The 18,837-nt window shown below is 36.8% G+C and overlaps 1 protein-coding gene across 36 annotated transcripts in view; it reads right to left on the reverse strand.

Annotated features, from left to right (window-relative positions):
* Positions 1 to 18,837, reverse strand: part of Nrxn1 (neurexin 1) — a 1,073,594-nt gene that overhangs the window by 654,389 nt on the left and 400,368 nt on the right. For 22 of the 36 annotated variants that reach the window (XM_029470959.1, XM_029470968.1, XM_029470963.1 and 19 more), the window contains 3 exons: positions 7,331 to 7,632; positions 5,022 to 5,045; positions 3,778 to 3,939 (listed from right to left, as the gene is read on the reverse strand). In XM_029470959.1, coding sequence (XP_029326819.1) covers positions 3,778 to 3,939; positions 5,022 to 5,045; positions 7,331 to 7,632 — 488 coding nt within the window. Of the gene's footprint in view, positions 1 to 3,777; positions 3,940 to 5,021; positions 5,080 to 7,330; positions 7,633 to 10,962; positions 10,984 to 18,837 lie in introns of those variants that run through there. The other 14 variants (XM_029470970.1, XM_029470969.1, XM_029470964.1 and 11 more) reach the window with 3 other exon arrangements.

Raw genomic sequence — 18,837 nt, forward strand, 5'->3', positions numbered from 1 at the left:
TAATGAGCAGGCTAAGACTAAAGTACAGTACTCATATTCAAGAAAATTCACCTCAAATGGACCCCAAACATAGCTTTCAGATGCCAAGACTCCTTTCTTTATGATTCTCAAACTTTCGTTATTTGTAATAGTTACTCAAACACACTTCAATAGAAAGAATAACTTTGACGTCATCAAGCATCCGTAAGAATTGTTTTAGTTTTAAGTGATGCTTCCAAAACCCTGAAGAATATAAACAACCATCCCTGGCAAAAAAGACTCAGTGGAGGTTTTGCTGCAGGAAGACTTTGAAGTGTCTTTCCCAAGGCCTGTGTCTGATTTTACAGGAATGAGTAGTGTAAAATGCTGCCTCATTCTTTACAATTACCTTTTGCCTTTTCTAAAACCTATGTCTGTGGTGGTAGTTTTCTCCAAAGAGTTGTTTGTGACTAAATTTAAATATGACACAAAACTATTTTCTCCTCAGCCTGTTCATGATTTCTTTTCATTTTAAACAAATTAATGTCTTACACATCATTATTTTATTTTGAAATTTGATGATCAGTCTAACAAAATTAACTTTTTTATTGTGGCCCAGTGACTGAAAGTACTCTCAGCTCTCATTTGCCGTTATAAATGTCACAGAGGAATTAAGATGTCACTAAAGAAAATTAAACAATAGAGTTCTTCAATATGTTGAAGACTTCTTTTACTACTTTAATTTTAATAGAATGAAGATACAAATTAGCAAATGTGTCAGGCCATCTCTAGTTTTATGGTAAATACCACTGATCAGAACGAGGCTATTGTCCTCTAATCAGATATGTTATCTGTCTGGGGCTGGGTGCTGAGCCTGTTCCATCCCTTTGTTCTTCCACAGAATTGCCTCCTGTCTATCTGCTTCTCTACTTTCAAGACAATCAGACACAGAGAATGATTGTCAGAATTATTCGTTCACCAAAATGTCCTATGTGGCTTCAGACTAGGTGCCCCCAGACTCTCCTACAGAAGTGACTATCATAAGGGTTATTATGTACTGGATTGAAAATAAAATATAAGTGAATAATTGAAGCTGTAATTAAGGCATTAGAAGTAATATGCTATAGGCTAGGAAGTCTAAGCCAGTGCTTAGGAAAACAAACAAGAAAATGGACATTGGCATATTACTCTCTATTCATGAACTCTACAAACCTGACCTTCCTAAAGCAAGATGGCTTAGCTCAAAACCCATGGTACCTTTTTTCATTATTTCCTTTCTGAAATAGGAAATGAATGCGATTATAAAAGATGATTCAGATGTAGGTGGCAGCTCTGAACTATCAGAAAGCCCTACACTGAAATATGTTTGATATAGAAGCTGATTGTGTCTATAACCTTCCAACCTCTAGCGTGCTGGGAGGAAACAGACTGAAACACAACACAGATCTGTAAAACCTCGCAGCACTTGCTCCAGTCAAATTACTCATGTCATGGAAAGCAGCAAGATGGAACATGCCCATTCAATAAGGAGGAAAGATATTTATGAAAAATCTATAGTAAAGGGAGACAGGATGAACCCACTTTTAGATACTCACAGGCTTCTAGCTAAGGGACACTTGAAAGACCATGTGGTTTGATTTTTCACCTTTTGTCCTTTGTCATCTTGTTTGTGATTATACTGTTAATACAAATATGTGAGCACTGAGCTATATCAATGTATGAGCATTTAAACAGTGGAGATGCTAGTCTGATGCATGGCTTTCTTTGACACTATGATTTCAGGTGAAGAGAGTTCATTGCAACTTCCCAGACAGAAAAATGAGCTTGCTTAATGGAGAATGGGCTGAATGCCATATTTCTCAGAGGAAGCCAGTATCTCAGACATCCTCACTTATCATAGAATGCCCAAAGATGCTCTTTCACTAGATTTGCATTCAGGCTAAAAAAAAATCCTTGGATTCTGGGGATTCTGGACTTTTTTTTTTTTTTTTTTTTTAGTGTAACACGGGTTTCACTCTTTATAGAAAAAGCATGGCTTGTGATGGGTTACATAATAGAGATGGACACTACACGTTGACTGTTGAGAGTATGTAGGAATGTCCAGAAAGTGGTTTTAACAATCTACTTGTGAAATCCAAGCATGCAATGACTCTGTCCCTTCCCAATCTGGCCTAGGCTATCTCTTTCTTGCCTCTCCACATCATAGTGAGTTTGGGCTGTGCATATTTGCCTTAGCCACTAGAACTTACACTCTGCTCAGTCTCTTTTCAACCCAAACAAGTACTGTGGGCATAAATTCTAACACTCTATTATGTCTTTCTAAAACTTGCTTCTTCTTTTAATGAAATAGAGTACTGATATGTATAAGCGTTAATGTCGGCAGCCTAACCAACATCATTTTTCAGACATGGTGAATGATAGTAATTACCAAGCAAAGAGGACTAGGAAATTAGGATTTGGGTTTTAATGCTTAAGTGTTGATGCTCACTTCATAGGTGACTTAGATCTTCCGAACTTCAGTTTCTTTGTTTGAAAAATAAAGACAATAAACTCACCACCTATATTGTGAGAGCCGTTGGACAGCTTTAGATGCTTCTAAACACAAAAGACTTAGAAAGTTTAATACTGCTCTTATCATAATGATAATTTTTATTTTGTTAGCTTGTTATTGCCTATGCAGCTTAATGCAGACCCTAAGGCATAATCTATGTCTTCAGAAAAGAATATTCACTCTCTGAGAGGCAATACCCTCATTCCAATATACGGACTTGTTATAACAGCTCTGAATTCCCCTCAGGGATGCCATTCCCTGTGTGTCTCTGTGTCTCTGTCTCTGTCACTATCTCTGTCTGTCTGTCTCTCTTTCTCTCATGAACACACACACATGTACATGAGCAGAAACAGCTGCAGTACTTGGAAGACAAGTAATGCTGTCAGAGCTCAGCAGTGACTTATTCACTGTTGGATGAAAAATAAACTTAAAAAATAACACAACCAAGTTTATAGGAATATTTTCTTTAGAATGAAACAAACTATAACATTGTTTTCCAGTAGCAATTGTTGTGCCTAAATAACTGGTAAGCTGATATTCCATCAGGCAACAAGGAAAGGAATTCAGGTTCCAATCGTCAGAAAAAAATTATGATGATTGAATAGATTTTTTTTTAAAAAAAAACAACTCTTATAGAATATAAAATTGAAATTCAAAGTCCTTCTGGTCTTTCTCTACAAATTGCAATCTTATAAAAATGTACAGCAGACACTGACAGTTGATGATGGCAGATGAAATTGTTCTCTTAAGCTTTTGTTTTCTTCCGGTAAATATCTAGTCAACTTACCAGATCATAAAGGACACAGGTCTCCCACCTTCAGAACACAATTAAAATATGGCAGCATAACTGGTTCATTATGCCCGTTGGGTTTTGTTTTCTGTTTTAGCATTGTTAATACATGTCATCTCCTTTTCTCTTGTAGCCTAATTTTTTTCTTTCTTGTTCTTATCACTCAAACAAGTCACCACAGACAGATATCCCTTAGTACAAATTTAGACACAAATATCATTTTGTTTGATGTCCTCTTAGAGCTGATACAAAGCTATCCAGGACAATGGCCACTGTGAGAAGCTGAGGCTCACCTCACTCCTCAGCAGGATGTGTGAGTTGCACTTTACCACCCAACTCTGCATAAGCAACACAAAGTTGACTTGAAGGTTGTGTCATTCACTCTGGGAACATCAGATCTTCAAAAAACAAGTGCTAAGTCCGGATCTGCAAAGATGAGCTCGTGATTTAAGAAGGGTTCCATAACATCGATATTTACCTCTTTGAGACAGCCCATAAAGTTGTTACTGACTGGTGACCCTGGAAGGTCGGCTGTGCTGGGGCTGCCTCCAACATAGAAAAAGTCATCAGACCCCAGCATGGTGTAATCTTCTTGCGTGTAGCCCGTTGTGGTAAGAATCCCATCCACTGATATTGTCACCTAGATAACAAAGCACAGGGAAAGGACACGCTATACTCAGACCTATATGCTGTAATCCTGGGATATGCCTGTTTTGTGTTTTGTTTTATTATATTTTTTGTTTTGCTTTTTTTATGTTTGTTTGGTTTTCAGTTTTAGCCCTGTGGCGGAACCCATTTTCATGTCTGTTTGAGGTTTATTCTTGGATTCTATTCAGCTAGCCCTGAGAGATTCTAATCTAGTTAGAGAGTTAACTGATCATTGAACTAGTGTCAGCATCATCCCTGCTGCAACTCAAAAGTTATTTAGCAGACACAAAAATGGTGTTAGTAAAATGCCTCCTAGGTTAGTTTTGCTGGTGTACATATTAGTAAAGTTTAGTCGTCTGTTATTCACTAATCACAACGTGCACCTTGTTAACAGAAAAGGCGCAAGCTATTTCCAGCAACATCACTATTTGCACTATTGAGCAGCAACTGTTGAGCATGCAAGTGCCTGAACCATGCTGAGGGAAGATGAGGCGCAAAACAATCAGTGAAGCAGCACCAGCGATGCGCATGCAGGAGGTACAGAATGCTCTGAAAGGAAAGGAAAGGAAAGGAAAGGAAAGGAAAGGAAAGGAAAGGAAAGGAAAAAGAAAAGAAGACAGGGAGAACCAAAGGAGAAAGATAACTGCATAATGATGACGTAAAGATGAGTGGGTGTGGCATCTCCAACATTCCCAAACCAAGTTTCCATGCCATGCATCATGAATGGTTAGAGACTGGCTGAGCCTGCGGTCACTCGGGCCAGCCACCATTTTCTTATCTCGTGTTAACCACAGCTGGATGCAAAAAATAAAAAATAAAAAATAAGAAAATAAACGTTCGAAACGTTAACGATGCCCCTACAGGTGAGTTCGAAAACAGGTTGACAGGAACAGGTAAAAAATAAGAAAGTCAACAACAGATGAAAAGAAGGAGGTCAGGTAAGCAGAAGAGTACCAACCGCAGTTCCTCTTTTGTTAATGATGTCTACAGTTAAAAGAAAGAAAGAAAACACACGGCAAACCCAAAATAAGAAACAATTAGAATGATATCTACCGAACAATGTAGTTTGTTTACCATAGCGTGTCCAATGCCTGAGTGCTTTGTGGAGAAGGGGGGAGAAAGGAAATTAAAACTGTGAACAGAATAACGATCGATCGTTACTTAAAAAATATGATGGTCTCTACCATGTTAGTACATTTTTTGATTCAGGTAACGGTTAGTAGAATGAAACATTCCATGAATGACATGTTAGTTATTAAGCATGTTAGTAACATAGAAAAAGGGCAAAAAAATTTTACAAGAAAAAGCAGACTAACAAATAGGCCTCCCACAGAGGAGATAATCTTTTCCTGCCCTTGTTCATCTCTTGCTGCTAGACAGAAACAGACACATGGCACTGTTCCCTTAGTCTTCCTGAGGACCACTGAGAGCCATTGTAAACATCTGCAAAAGATTCATTCGAAGGCCTGAAGCCTATTAGCTGTTCATTGTCACCCTAGCCCAATCATAGTCCCCGTCCACACCCACACCCTGCCCCAGCAAATTAGTAGGAATCAGTTGGCTTTGCCCTACTACTCAATTTTACAGCATACAAGGACTCCTCCTCAATTCCAAAACTTCCTTCCGTCATATTGATGGACTTTATGGTCACAGTATACTGCAATGAAACAGAGCAGAGATCCTGACACACATAATGAGTAGAATGGACTTGTTTGTAATCTCTCCTGCTGCACATGCACCCTGGCTGCATAAACTTCTGTTTTCTTGGAACTACGAATTCTCAACTTGCTTTGTAACCTGAGCAAAGGCAAATCTAGAAAGTGGGCTCCTCAAGGCCCACCCTTCCTTCTGTGATCACCCAAGTGAGCCTCTAGTCTCTTGGTGAGTATATGAGAGGGAAAAAGGAAAACAGAAAACCAAAGAGACAAACTTACAGGAAACCCATGGTCTATAACTAGGCTGACTGTGGCCACCCCTCCCAACACTGTGGGAAGCATGTGGCTCCTCCCATGCCCATGGGCATCTGAAAAGCCTTGGAAATTCTCCAAGTTTTACAGTTTTGCTTGTCTGCCTGAATGTAACTAAATCTCCCTGCCTAAGCAACTCTTTCATGTCTAGCTCAGATAGTTGAAGCCTCTCAGAAGTAGGAAGGAAAGGGTTAGTTAACAGCTCAGAAAAAGGGCCATTTTAGTGAAGGGAAACCAAAGTCAATCGGTCATTCTGCAACTGTTCAGAGAAACAACAAATACATTAAGGATATTAGTTTTCGATAAGCATTTACCATTCAAAAATTAGTCAATTGTCAGCACTTACAAAAATGATACATTATAAAGTAAAATGTCATATAATCAAAACTCATAATGATGAAAATACAAAAACAATCTAATTGGGTTTCAGTATATACTGTAATACGTCTTATTAGGAAACATACAGTATATGTAGACTCATTGATTCTGTGAAGAGTGTGAATTCTCTAGTATATAGACTTGTGTAAGAATTAAATATGTAAATATACATATGTTCCAGTAAAAGAGGATGAAGGGACTTTTCATATCATTTATAGTTTAAGTTAAAGTATCTGTGCTAAATTAAAAATATCTTCATAAACAAAAACTTCAGAACATAGGTTACACACAATATTGATCTTTTTCTCTCAGGGACATTTTATGTTCCCATTTTGGGATTGGGAAGGGGAGGGAATAGGAATATAGACTTGTGTAAGAATTAAATATGTAAATATACATATGTTCCAGTAGAAGAGGATGAAGGGACTTTTCATATCATTTATAGTTTAAGTTAAAGTATCTGTGCTAAATTAAAAATATCTTCATAAACAAAAACTTCAGAACATAGGTTACACACAATATTGATCTTTTTCTCTCAGGGACATTTAAGGTTCCCATTTTGGGATTGGGAAGGGGAGGGAATAGGAATTGCTGCAATCCCAAGGGACAAAAATAAAGGTTTTTGTTTGTTTTTTGTTTGTTTTTTTGACTACAAAAAAGGAAGTGTGATTTAATGACCCCAATGTGCATGCTTCCAGATGATCACTAAGAAAACTATAATTTTCAATCAAACAAACAATAAAAAAAATCAAAATCATACACATTACAGGAAGGGCAGGTCAAAGGGATAGCCTTGCAGCCCTCTGGAAAATAATCATTTCTCACTGTATTAAAATAGCCTTTGGGCCCTCAGAACTTTCTAGATATGCCCCTGCTCAAGTGTGGCAGGAAGATTCATCTCAGAAGGAAAAGCTAATCTCAGGAGCCCTATATCATGTGGGTAAGGTTTTCAAGTACCACACAGACATCTGTAGGTACCACAGGCACAGCTGTAGCAAGGAACAAAGGCAGTTACTATCTTATCCACTGCGTTGTTACCTGACGCAGATTCCTGGTGACTTTCACATCATGCCAGGCATTATCATTAAACTTTCCATTCACAGGCTCCACTAGTGCTTCAAAGGCCCCTGATCCCAAATTAATGACCAGAGAGACAGCTCCATTTTTCAATGCAAGATTGACATAATCAGCTGATTTCCCTGTGTGAAGCATCAGTCCATTCCTTTGAAGAGTTTTAAAGGACAGAGTTATTTCATCGCTGCTGCTCTGAATGGGGTTTTGAGATAAGTCGTAGCAGAAGTATTCAGATCCCTTGAATGTGGCAATATACTCTTCTTTTCCTAGAAGAAAACAGATATATACATGCATAAGTCAGCAAGCATACTACTCAAGATAGTAGATACAAATACAACAACTAATGACCTCTGCTTTACATATACTTCCATATATTCAGGACTAAAGCCCTGTCAAGCACTCACATGGGCCTAGGTGGGAGTATATTTTAAACAAACCACTTCACAGGGTAGGGTATCAACTACAGTAGCTAAAAGTGACATTCTTGAAAAGTCAATTTTTAAGTAGTGCTGAAACAGCTCTGATCAGACAAGGTAGCTGTGTGTTATCTTTAGGGCATGAATCAGGTAGCATAAATGCAATATCCAATGTTTGCAACATTTGCACCATCCAACTGAGGAATTAGCTTTCAGGGAGACATCTATATTCTCATGTCTTCCTCAATGAAGAGCCAAGGATTTTCATCACAGAAAGATGATACTGGTTTTAGTAACAGGGATTTGATCGGGTAGTCCACTGATCTACAGAATGTGTATATGTTCCCTTCCACATGGAGGGAGGAATTATGCACACGTCTGATGCAGTCAGCTGGGTAGTTAATTTATTCAAGCAGATGGTAGGGCTGGCTCCTCTGAGGCTGATAAAAGTTCCAGAACAACATCACAGGAGCAGCATGCAAATGAAGTCTCAACATTCTCAATGTGGCTCAGTATAATTAGAAGTTTCAATGTGGATCCCACCACATGCCAGACCCATCAAACAGAAATATGGCCATTTGGAAAGAGCAGTCTTCTCCCACCAGTACAGTAAGGTAATCAAAGGAAGATGTAAGTCAAATGTTCCCCATCACTTCCCACAAAATAAGGAGAATGGACCAAAACTCGTGTAAAACAAAAAGAACAACAAAAGTTCTAACGAAACAAAAATCCCAAAACAACAACAACAAAAGAGGACTATGGTTAGCAATTAGCTTGTGATACACCATGAAGAGAACTGCAAGTTCTATCAAAAAAAAATCTGGTTTGCTGGCAGCAATACACCATCTCTATTATCACATTGGAATGTTCAGAAACCAGAATGAGTTTTACTCTTCCTCTGGTAAGAGATTTTTGCTTTCTGTTCTATTTTGTTTGAGACATTCAATAAGTAGATCAGGCTAACAATCTTCCTGCCTCAACCTCCTGAGCACTAGGATTACAGTAACGTGCTACAAAGCCTACCAAGGATATGGCCAGTATTGTTTGCTAGTTTAACTCACAGCATAGAATCAGAGCTCAATTCAAGGGTTTAGCTCCTTAAAGCCAGCATTGGTATATTGTGTCACTTAGCCCCATCAGAATCCCCAGTGACTACTGGCAAATAATTACTTAAGTCTAGTATTCATGAAAAAAAAAAACAAATTCTAAGGGAGAGTCATAGGAAAGACACCTTGAATCCATAATAAAACATTGCCTGATTGTATACATCTAAAGGCAATCCAGTCCTGCTCAGGAGTTGGATCCAGTATTGTTTTTTAAGTGATGTACAATGAATCATTCATGCATGAGAATAACCAGAGTGGAGCCACCTGAGTCTCTTGAGAGTTGAATTTGACAACTGTTTCAATACTGGGAACCACAAAAATAAGCATTTAGAATTTATTTTGACCACTCGGTAACTGTCATATCATTGAAGGAAATGGTACATTTTGTAAAACTTTCAGTGTCTGAAATGATTAGTGATACCAATCCTTCAGGATTGGTGTGAATTTAAAAGGCAAAATCAGACAGGCTATCTATCTGGTAATGATGGTAAATGGCACATGTCTTCCTCATTGCTTCCTCATAGAACGAATGAGGCAAATATTCTATGAACTACAGCACATTTGAATTTTGAAAAGGAAAATACACCCATTATATACCCATTAAGATCAGAACCAGGACATGGACTCTGATTATCAACATCTCCATTATGTACCACACAAAATGTCACACTAGTTCTCTGACCAAGAAAAGCCTGTGAGCATAGTAAAGATTATAGCTAAGGATAATAATGTCCTATTAGGACATTATGTTGTATAATTTGAAAGACAAAAATGATCCATGGCAGTGTTTTGGTTTAGTAATATATCTTAGAAAGACTACAGGGAAATAGTGTTTCAACAAATTTAAGGAAATCTGTAAAATCAGTAAAAATTCAACTAAATTTCCAATGTATTTTTAAATTGACATAATTAGTTGATTTTACAAATTCTATAGAAAAAATAAAATAACGCAAGGAGCCAGATCTACTAGAGAATGAGATGAGGAAACTTTCCTGTGTGTTGGTAGACACTTATGACACTTATGGTAGAAATTTATGACAAATAAGATAACCAATTGAGACAGATAGGAAAATAAAGATAAACAATATAAAATAACTTCAAATATGCTGAAATGATATACACTAAGTTAGGTATTTCAGGTAAAGAGGAAAAAAAGGACCATTAGTTAATTAATTGTGCTGAGATATCTAGTTATCTACGCAAGCAAATGAAACAAGGCAATTCTAGCTGGTTTATTGCTAAAATTTCAATGAGAAATCTGTGATATAAAAGTTTACAAAGTTTCATAAAACTGCATAAAACATTAATCCAAATTAAAAAACAAAATCCATTTATCAGTAATACCACAAAAGTGCAAGAAATTAAATAAAAATCTAAGAAAAAAGTTTTCATTTTTATCTCAATCACAAGGAATTGCAACATAGCATTCCGCAAGCCCTCTAGCAAATCAATCCTAAAAAGGCAAATAATAGAGAAAATAAACAGAGGAAATGGATAGATAAAGATATAGATGTAGATAGAGATAATATGAATGGACAGTTTCACTAAAATAAATATGGAAAGGTTCTGGAGAGATGCTCAGTGGTTAAGAGTACTGACTGATCTTCCAGAGGTCATGAATTCAATTCCCAGCAAACACATGTGGCTCACAACCATCTGTAAAGGGATCCAATGCCCTCTTCTGGTGTGTCTGAACACAGCAACAGTTGTCAGAACCTCAGGTTGATCATCTATGTACTGTATGATATAATGTAGATAAATCTAAGAGTAATAATATGAAGTACAGTCAATAAAGAGAAAGCCAGACATGAGGGCCAATCTAATTCAATGCATAAAGGAGTTTAAAGAAACAGTAAGTGGCATTCTCTGCTATTATAAATTAAGACCATAGCTGCTCTTAGTAGAGTTGATGAGGGTCTGATCTTAATTGGGGCACTGCTTGTAGTAATCTCAGAGGGCAAAATTTCAGCTACTTAGTTACATGTTTATGATTGTGCAGTTCTTGGTATGTGTACTGTTTTCAATATAAATTTAAATGATCTGGATGATTGAGCACAAATTAAATAATCCTAACCAAATTTTTTCTTCTTGGTGTTGGAACTACTTAGTTCATCTGTTAAAAGTACTTGTTGATTTTTTCCAAGGACCTGGGCTTGGTTCCCACCACCCAGCAGCTCATATCCACCTGTACAGTTACAGGAGCCAAAACATTCTCTTCCCACATTTTAAGGCACCTATATACACATACAAAGTACATAAAAAAAGGCACATAATAAAAATAAATGAAAATTAAAAATAAAACATCATTAAAAGAGTTAGAGTACAACTCTTGTTGTATATATTAATGTTAAAATTGTTATCAAAACTAAAACAATTGAAATAGTAATATTTTGATAGTCATATTTAAAATATGTTTCAGCACATATTAATAAACATAAGTATAATTTGTTCTTTATGTCAAGCACATAAGGTTTAGCAAAGAATATAGACTGTAAAAATAATAATGTTAACTGATTGATGCCAAAATGGAGGCAGACTACCATTAATTTTAAGCCTGTTATATATATATGTATATATATATATATATGTATATATATATATATGTCCATATTTTTTAAAATCTGATTATAAACTTGGAGCATTTATTGAGGAGCTTTTTAAATTTGCTTCATGTTACTATAAAGTTGGAAGAAGAATTCTAAGAGAATGTCATTGAATTTGAATCTTATTTTGTTTTTTCAAATTTTTAGATAAAAATAAATAATATTTGGTCTTCTAATTTTCTGAAAGTAAGTTCAGAGTAAGAATCAAAATTCTATATGTTCTTCATAATTTGATTTGTACAAAGTTAAATTTGGTGTAATGACCTTCAGTTCTCTTCTAAGTCACCCAAACAAATCTGGGATAGTAATAAGAATTATGACCTCTTGACACAGCACATTGAGACAACAGACTGAATTACCTGTTGAAGACACAGAAAACGAACTAAGGACATGAATACAATATTAAGAGACTGTACTCTTGATAACACCTAGGTGGTAGGTGGTACTGTGCTTGGACTCTGGTCAGTCAGACCTGTTCTCAGTCTTCCACAAGATGGAATATCTGGGTATTTCTTGAAGTGATAAAATGCTTCTAGATTAAATCCCAAAACGTGTTTAAACTCTCTAAAGAAGACTTGGGGGATGCTAGCATCTTTACATCCCTTTGAGGAATAACATCACTCTAATTGATCAAAATTAGGCCTCACATTTCTCACTTAGAAAGGCCTTAATGACAAGCTGTATTTTGGGCTGGGCAATAGGTTCAACACATGGATCCCTTCAGTCTAAAGAATCAGGGACTCAAGTGTGTCAGAGTGACAAAAGGAGGTTCGATGGCTTCACAAGTCCTCAACAAAATTTTCTCAAAACAATATTCTTTCTTATTTCCTGCATGGATATAATCTCATTAATTTGATCTTATATTTACAGTTTTCAAGCTCTCTGAACTTCACCAAATGTAAAATCTCTCAACAAAGTACGTCAGATTTTAAGAGTAAGAAGTAGAGCAAGGGCCCCCACCCAAACCTCTACAGAGAATCCTCAGGCTGTCTGCTTGTGCAGAACCTGTTCTATAGCGTTCGGTCATTAGGCAGGCTCCTTGTTGAGAATCTATTCCATACGTTCGGGGTTTTGGATTACATTACCCTTCGTCTGTAATCCCGACTCACATAAATCTGTACAGCTTTGCTATAGCTATGCGGCTCTCAGACTGCATTCAATACACATCAGAAACCCAATTTAATACACAATGAAAGCAAGTATACATAAATGGAGATTTGAGGGAAAGATCTGCTTCGTTTGTTTTTCTATTTCAAAAGTCAAGTACACAACTATCACAACTATCACAGCAAAAATATCCTTGGCTGAACAAAGGCAATGGCTTGCCACTTACTAATATATTAATTAATGTAATAAAGTGAATTAAATAAGAAGATTGGTTGACTCAGATAATAAAGATAAAATAAATGTAGAAAACTTTGCCTCTTGTATTCATGTTCAATTAAATATTCACTTCCCAAATAATCTGAGGGAAAACAACATCATCTTATTGCCCTTACCCTTTATAAAATGAAGTTCAAATCATTATTATAAAGAAAATAACATTAATTTAAAGAAAGAATAGTTCATCTTAGATATTTGATTCAAGATTGTAAAAGGTTATACAGTTCTTAAGTATAATTCAGCATGTATAAATTCTGAAACTAACCTCTATTATTGTACAGCAATAACTATCCTATCAGGTTTTATTTTATCTTAGATAAACCTTACAGAAATTAACCAAGAAATAAACAAGCAAATTTCCCTGAAATAATATAAATGAGTAGGCAAATTCTTTAAAAAATATACTTGAGGTAGTGAAATATGTAAGTTAAAGAAGAATCTGATATTATTTAGACCAATGGTTTCATTTATTCATCAGGGAAAAAAACCGTTATGGAAGTATCTCTAATTGGGAGAGAACAAGAATAAAAACCTTGCTGTCTTGGTTCCAGCCTCAGACTCCTCTTTAGGTCACAATAATACAAACCTGTTATAAATAACCAAAAAAATCTATTGGAGTTTATACTTCAGCATAGTTTGACCAAAGGAGAAAACAAAAATGCCTCAAAATTCTGGCGCAATGCCTTTCAAATCGTATTAGGAAATAACTTGAATGATTAAACAGTAACATGTACTAAAAACCAGACTACTTCGTGCCTATCTGTACTGTGGGTTGATGGTACACGAACCCAGTGTCAGACAGGGAATATAATGGCCAAGCACCCTACCATTCAGAAAACATTTAGTACTGAAATGTTTGTGAGCAGGCCCTAGTTGCTGAATCTGCAACCTCCAGACCCCAGTGTATTTTAACCCAGGGAGAATAAAGGTTAAACCGAAGCTTGATACATATGGACTTTAATATGATTCTTTGTAAGAGTTTATGAATTATCTGAGTTTGGGTAAATAATTACTCAAGAAAGAAGTAAATTTTGGGAATACATTTATTTTATGTTAGGTTTGTGGGTAGTCTGTATATGGATAATCCTCATTTTTGAAATAGATATAGACATAATTTTAAGTAAGAAATCAAATTGTTACTTACTCCATCAGGGTAATACAAACTAGACTATTTAATCAAGTTTCAAAGAATAGCCGATGAATGTGCTTCATTTCCCAAGAATCAAAGCAATACTGCCGCTAGTACTTAAATATATATCATCTGAATTATCCACATATTTTGCCATGTAGTAAACCACTCCAAGTGACAGAATTTTGTTTTTAATATAAACACAAATAAAGGCATCATGGAAAGTGAACCCAGAGTGGAGAACTTGACCGAGTATGACTATGAGGCAGCACTGATTGAAATGAATGTGTTCAAAATGTCCTCTTAGCTCTCACTAGTAACACTGTGACCTGGAGAGTATGGTATTACTATATTCTGAAGCTTTTGGGAAATTGAGAGTGTCACACTGCCTGGCCAGCATAATCTACACTATAAGGGAATCCTTCAACTGATTCTGATGTAAACTGGGGAGAATCCATTATTATAGTACTGCAATTTAAGTGGAAATCATCGTATGGCCCTGCCACATTTTTGTTAAGGAAGAAACATTCAGGTCAGTTACTTTGTATAGTTTGATCAGAAAAAAAGCAATCTAGGGAAAAATGCAGTGGCTATATCTGCTTACTGTAGAACTGTGTCAAGTATCTACTAAATATGCATCCCTGCAGAGTCCAAACTTTAAATCACTGCAAGTAGTGACTGATTTCTTATTCTTGATGTGTTTCATCCTTAGTCAATATTACAATAGAATTATCAGTGGGTCTGTAAATGGAGTACTTCTCTTCTATAGAAAGCTACAGGATATATATCTCTTGATGTTGTTTAGCAAGCCATGGTGGTAAGTGAATAAACTTAAAATCTCAGTTTGGAGGAACATGCAACATGGAGTTGAACATGCAGTTCTTTCTCAGCATGTCTTCATTCATGTACTCAGAATATCTTCATTCATTTAGAAGTTAAACACACACACACACACACACACACACACACACACACACACACACACCAATCATATATTCTAGGTGTGACCAGACTCAGTCAAAACAGATAGGCCCTAGATGCCACATTTCTACTTGTGCTCAAGTGAATTAGCAACATGGTATTAATAATAGTAACATGGAGGAAACCTGACTGCTATGTCAGAATCTATTACATTTAAATGAATGGCAATTTCTTAAAAAGAACAAAGAAGTTATGTTGATATCTTCCATATCTCAAGTAAAGAGAGAAATGGATACATGTGAAAGAAGTGTCAGGAGTGGCTCTGAGCAAATAGCTAGATAATGTTATTTATGTAACAACACCCATATATACATCCCCTGCTTCTTAGGAGGTTTGATCAAGGTTTTGGGTTTATGTTTCTGATTTATTGCTATCACTCATTAAAATAATGTAAACAATAAAGTGGCTTAGAGTAAAACCAGTATAAGTTAGAGAACTTGGACTACAGAATATGTTTTGTTTTTGTTTTGGGTTTTTTTTTTGTTTTTTAATTGAAGAAAGTAGAAGAGAGGAAGGAAATTTGTGCCATGACTGATTTCAAGAGATGAGAAAGAGTATTTCATCCAAAGGTACTATATGCAAAGCATCCATCTAGTGTGTAATAGTATGGCTTTCTTTATATTCATTTAGTTATGAGAAAATCACAAAATTGTTTATACTGCCGTCATGCTCACACATCACTTGATTAACTAGTAGACATCTAGATTAAGTGGGAATCCCTAAGTGTGCTTACAGTCTCTCCTGTTTTTGCCACACACAGTATATTATAAACAGCTGAGTTGGCAAAAGGTGTCTTTTAAAGAGCTAATCCTTTTATAAAATGTCATGAATGAATACAAAGCTTCTTTAGAACGCATGAAAAGCTAAAAACACTTACTGATATTGTTTCTTCTCATGTCAAATGTCACACTATCTGTTAAGCAATAATGGCTATATACATCATTAGGACTAAGATAAGCACAAGATCTAACAGAACAAAATCAACCAGCTAAGCCAAATTACTATTTGTTACTTTCAAATAGTTAAATCACTAAATTATTATAGAGATAGCCACACTATCACACACTAGACTGGTGGTACCAGCATCTCTAAATGCTTGTTCTCTACCACCTGGTGTGTTACAGTCATCCCAGCAGCCAGGCCAAAGGTAACCAGTTAAGATAGGGAGTGAACTCAGATCCAGGGTTCATTGTAATTTTAAACTAATAGCCAGTCTCTAGCATTCATTACACAGATATATATGGCTCAGTAGTGCTTGCACTTTGTTTTGTTTTGTTTTGTTTTGTTTTGTTATTGTTTTTCTGTAAAGACCTCAAATAAACATTCCAAGGACACATCATCCCAGTCCTTGAATGCCTGCCTTGTCCAGTCTTTAACAATTGTTCAGAATGTGATGAAAAGAATATGGATGCCAAATATCTCACCATGAACTCGAAAAATGGGGATATTACACTTTAAGGGGAAGGTATGGAAGGAAGTTTTGGAAGAAAATAAAGACACAAAACAAAGTCTGTTCCCAAAATAGTTTATAAGAGCTAGTGCCTCATGCATCAGCGGCTTCTCCCTGACAAGCTCATCTTTCTTTAACACATTGACACATCTGCAACTCTAAGGTACCAATACCGATTTCTGCTTCCCTTGCTGCTATACTACAATAAACATTTGGCTCAGGATCTTAACCCTGACTAAAAGTCTCACCACAAAAGCCTCCTCACAGCAGTCTTTAAAAATATTTTGCATGTGTTCCCTTCAAATGTTATTTCAGTATGTGGACAAAGACTTCCTTCTTGTCTACCTCATTTACAACTGCTTGTTTGGCTAATTAAAGGATGTTGGGAGGAGAGAATAAGCAGGTCGGGGAAGATTGAATGCCTTCTGCCCTGGCAAGCCTCGCTATTGTCTTCAGTGAGACAAACCTTTTATTCTCTGTCTAGCTTGGATTTAAGAAAGGTACAGAAGCCTCCCTTCAGCCCTTCCTACCTCAGGTCAAAGTCCTTTTTATACTTGCCATGCAACTTGGAAACATCAGAATTCTGCACAAAATGAAAAGTTCTCTGCTTCTAAGCAATTCAGCAGTGAGCTGAGGACTCTGTCCTGTGCCTTAGCACATTTCAGGTGTCCCTTAAGACAAAGTGGTTTGAAAGCTTTGAGGTTTTCTTGGCAACAGAAAAGAATAATTTGGCTTCTCTTGGAATAAGATCACATTCAGCAGAAAAGATCTCCTGGGCTCAAGGTCATGGATCTTAGCTCTGTGGATATTCAGTTACTCAGAAGAGCTACTCCATGCCTTCAAAACCCTTCAGACACTGCTGCAGGTGTTGTCTGCGCAGAATCCCTGAGGTCCACTCTTCTATTTGTTTCATGATTTTTTTTTCCTTCAGAATGTCCATTGTGCCTCCTGAAAGTCATTTCCCCTATCTATGTAGAAATTTTTAGTAAAGAGCTAGCAGGATCTGTCAGGATCTGTCTACACACACAAACATACACACACATACACACACACACACACACCTGATTGCACTTCAAGATATAAAGGTATTTTGTCATTATTATATAATGTATTCCTAATAAAATGCATTATGGTAGAACAGAGGAAAGAATTCCTTAATGGAAGAGACTTCTTAAGGGATTACTGATTGTGAGGCAGGGTGCTAACTCCTTTGCATGATCTTGATGAATACAAAGGAGACACAGGCAAACAAAAAGGCCAAAGGAACTAAATGAGATGAACTTGTTGTTAAAAACTGAGATATGCTTCATAAGAATCTCTAAAGCTGACATAACATCTCAAGGAGAAAAGATGTGAAATTTGGAAATCTCATGGAAAACAAAACGAAACCACCAGAACTGGGTGTAAAAATGAGTGTCGTCCTGCAGTGAAATATAAATCAAGTTGCAGGGAACATCCCCAGACAGAAGAAGAAAATATATGTAAGATGGGAAGAGCACTGAGATGTGCTCATCTCTGAACATGAATGGCTGATACACACATGTATTCACAGCAGCTTACCTGTCAAAGCTCCATCACAGGGGACAGTGGGTTCTAAGGCTCCACTTCTACTTGAGAAGGTATTGGGAGTTAATTGTTGTGGAGGAAGGCCACTCTTCTTTATTTTTTGTTTACTGGTAGGTCACAGATACCTCAAGAGATGATTCTGCATCTGTGAACACGCAGGCAGCACTAACAGAACTCAGTGAGTTGGAGAAAGAGGGGGTGAGGTCATGACCTTTGGAGGAAGATGTGCTTAGGAGCATAGCGCACAGTTGGAAGTGAGTGTAGGGCTGTATGAATATGTCTAAGAAGTGTTGCATACATATGCATGAATTTTCAAAGGCTTAAAAAAAGTCCAACAGTGAATGAAATGTAGCTCAGACTGAAATAGCAAAAGGAAGAAAATTAAGAAAAAGGGTTTGTTTTAGGCAGACTGTAAAAGGCCATAAAAGCCACGAGACTGAGGAAAAGAAGACACCAGCAAGGGTCATCTGTGAGGCAGTGATGTGACACGGGACAGCAGGAAGTTAGCGTCAATCCTACCTTATGGTTTTTGTTGTGTATATTATTGTTTTGAGCAATGAGTCTTTTCTTTTTTTTTTTATTACGTATTTTCCTCAATTACATTTCCAATGCTATCCCAAAAGTCCCCCATACCCTCCCCCCCACTTCCCTAGCCACCCCTTCCCATTTTTTTGGCCCTGGCATTCCCCTGTACTGGGGCATATAAAGTTTGTGTGTCCAATGGGCCTCTCTTTCCAGTGTTGGCCGACTAGGCCATCTTTTGATACATATGCAGCTAGAGTCAAGAGCTCCGGGGTACTGGTTAGTTCATAATGTTGTTCCACCTATAGGGTTGCA

This window comes from Mus caroli, chromosome 17 (genome assembly GCF_900094665.2).
Source record: "Mus caroli chromosome 17, CAROLI_EIJ_v1.1, whole genome shotgun sequence".
In the NCBI taxonomy this organism is placed as follows: domain Eukaryota; kingdom Metazoa; phylum Chordata; class Mammalia; order Rodentia; family Muridae; genus Mus; species Mus caroli.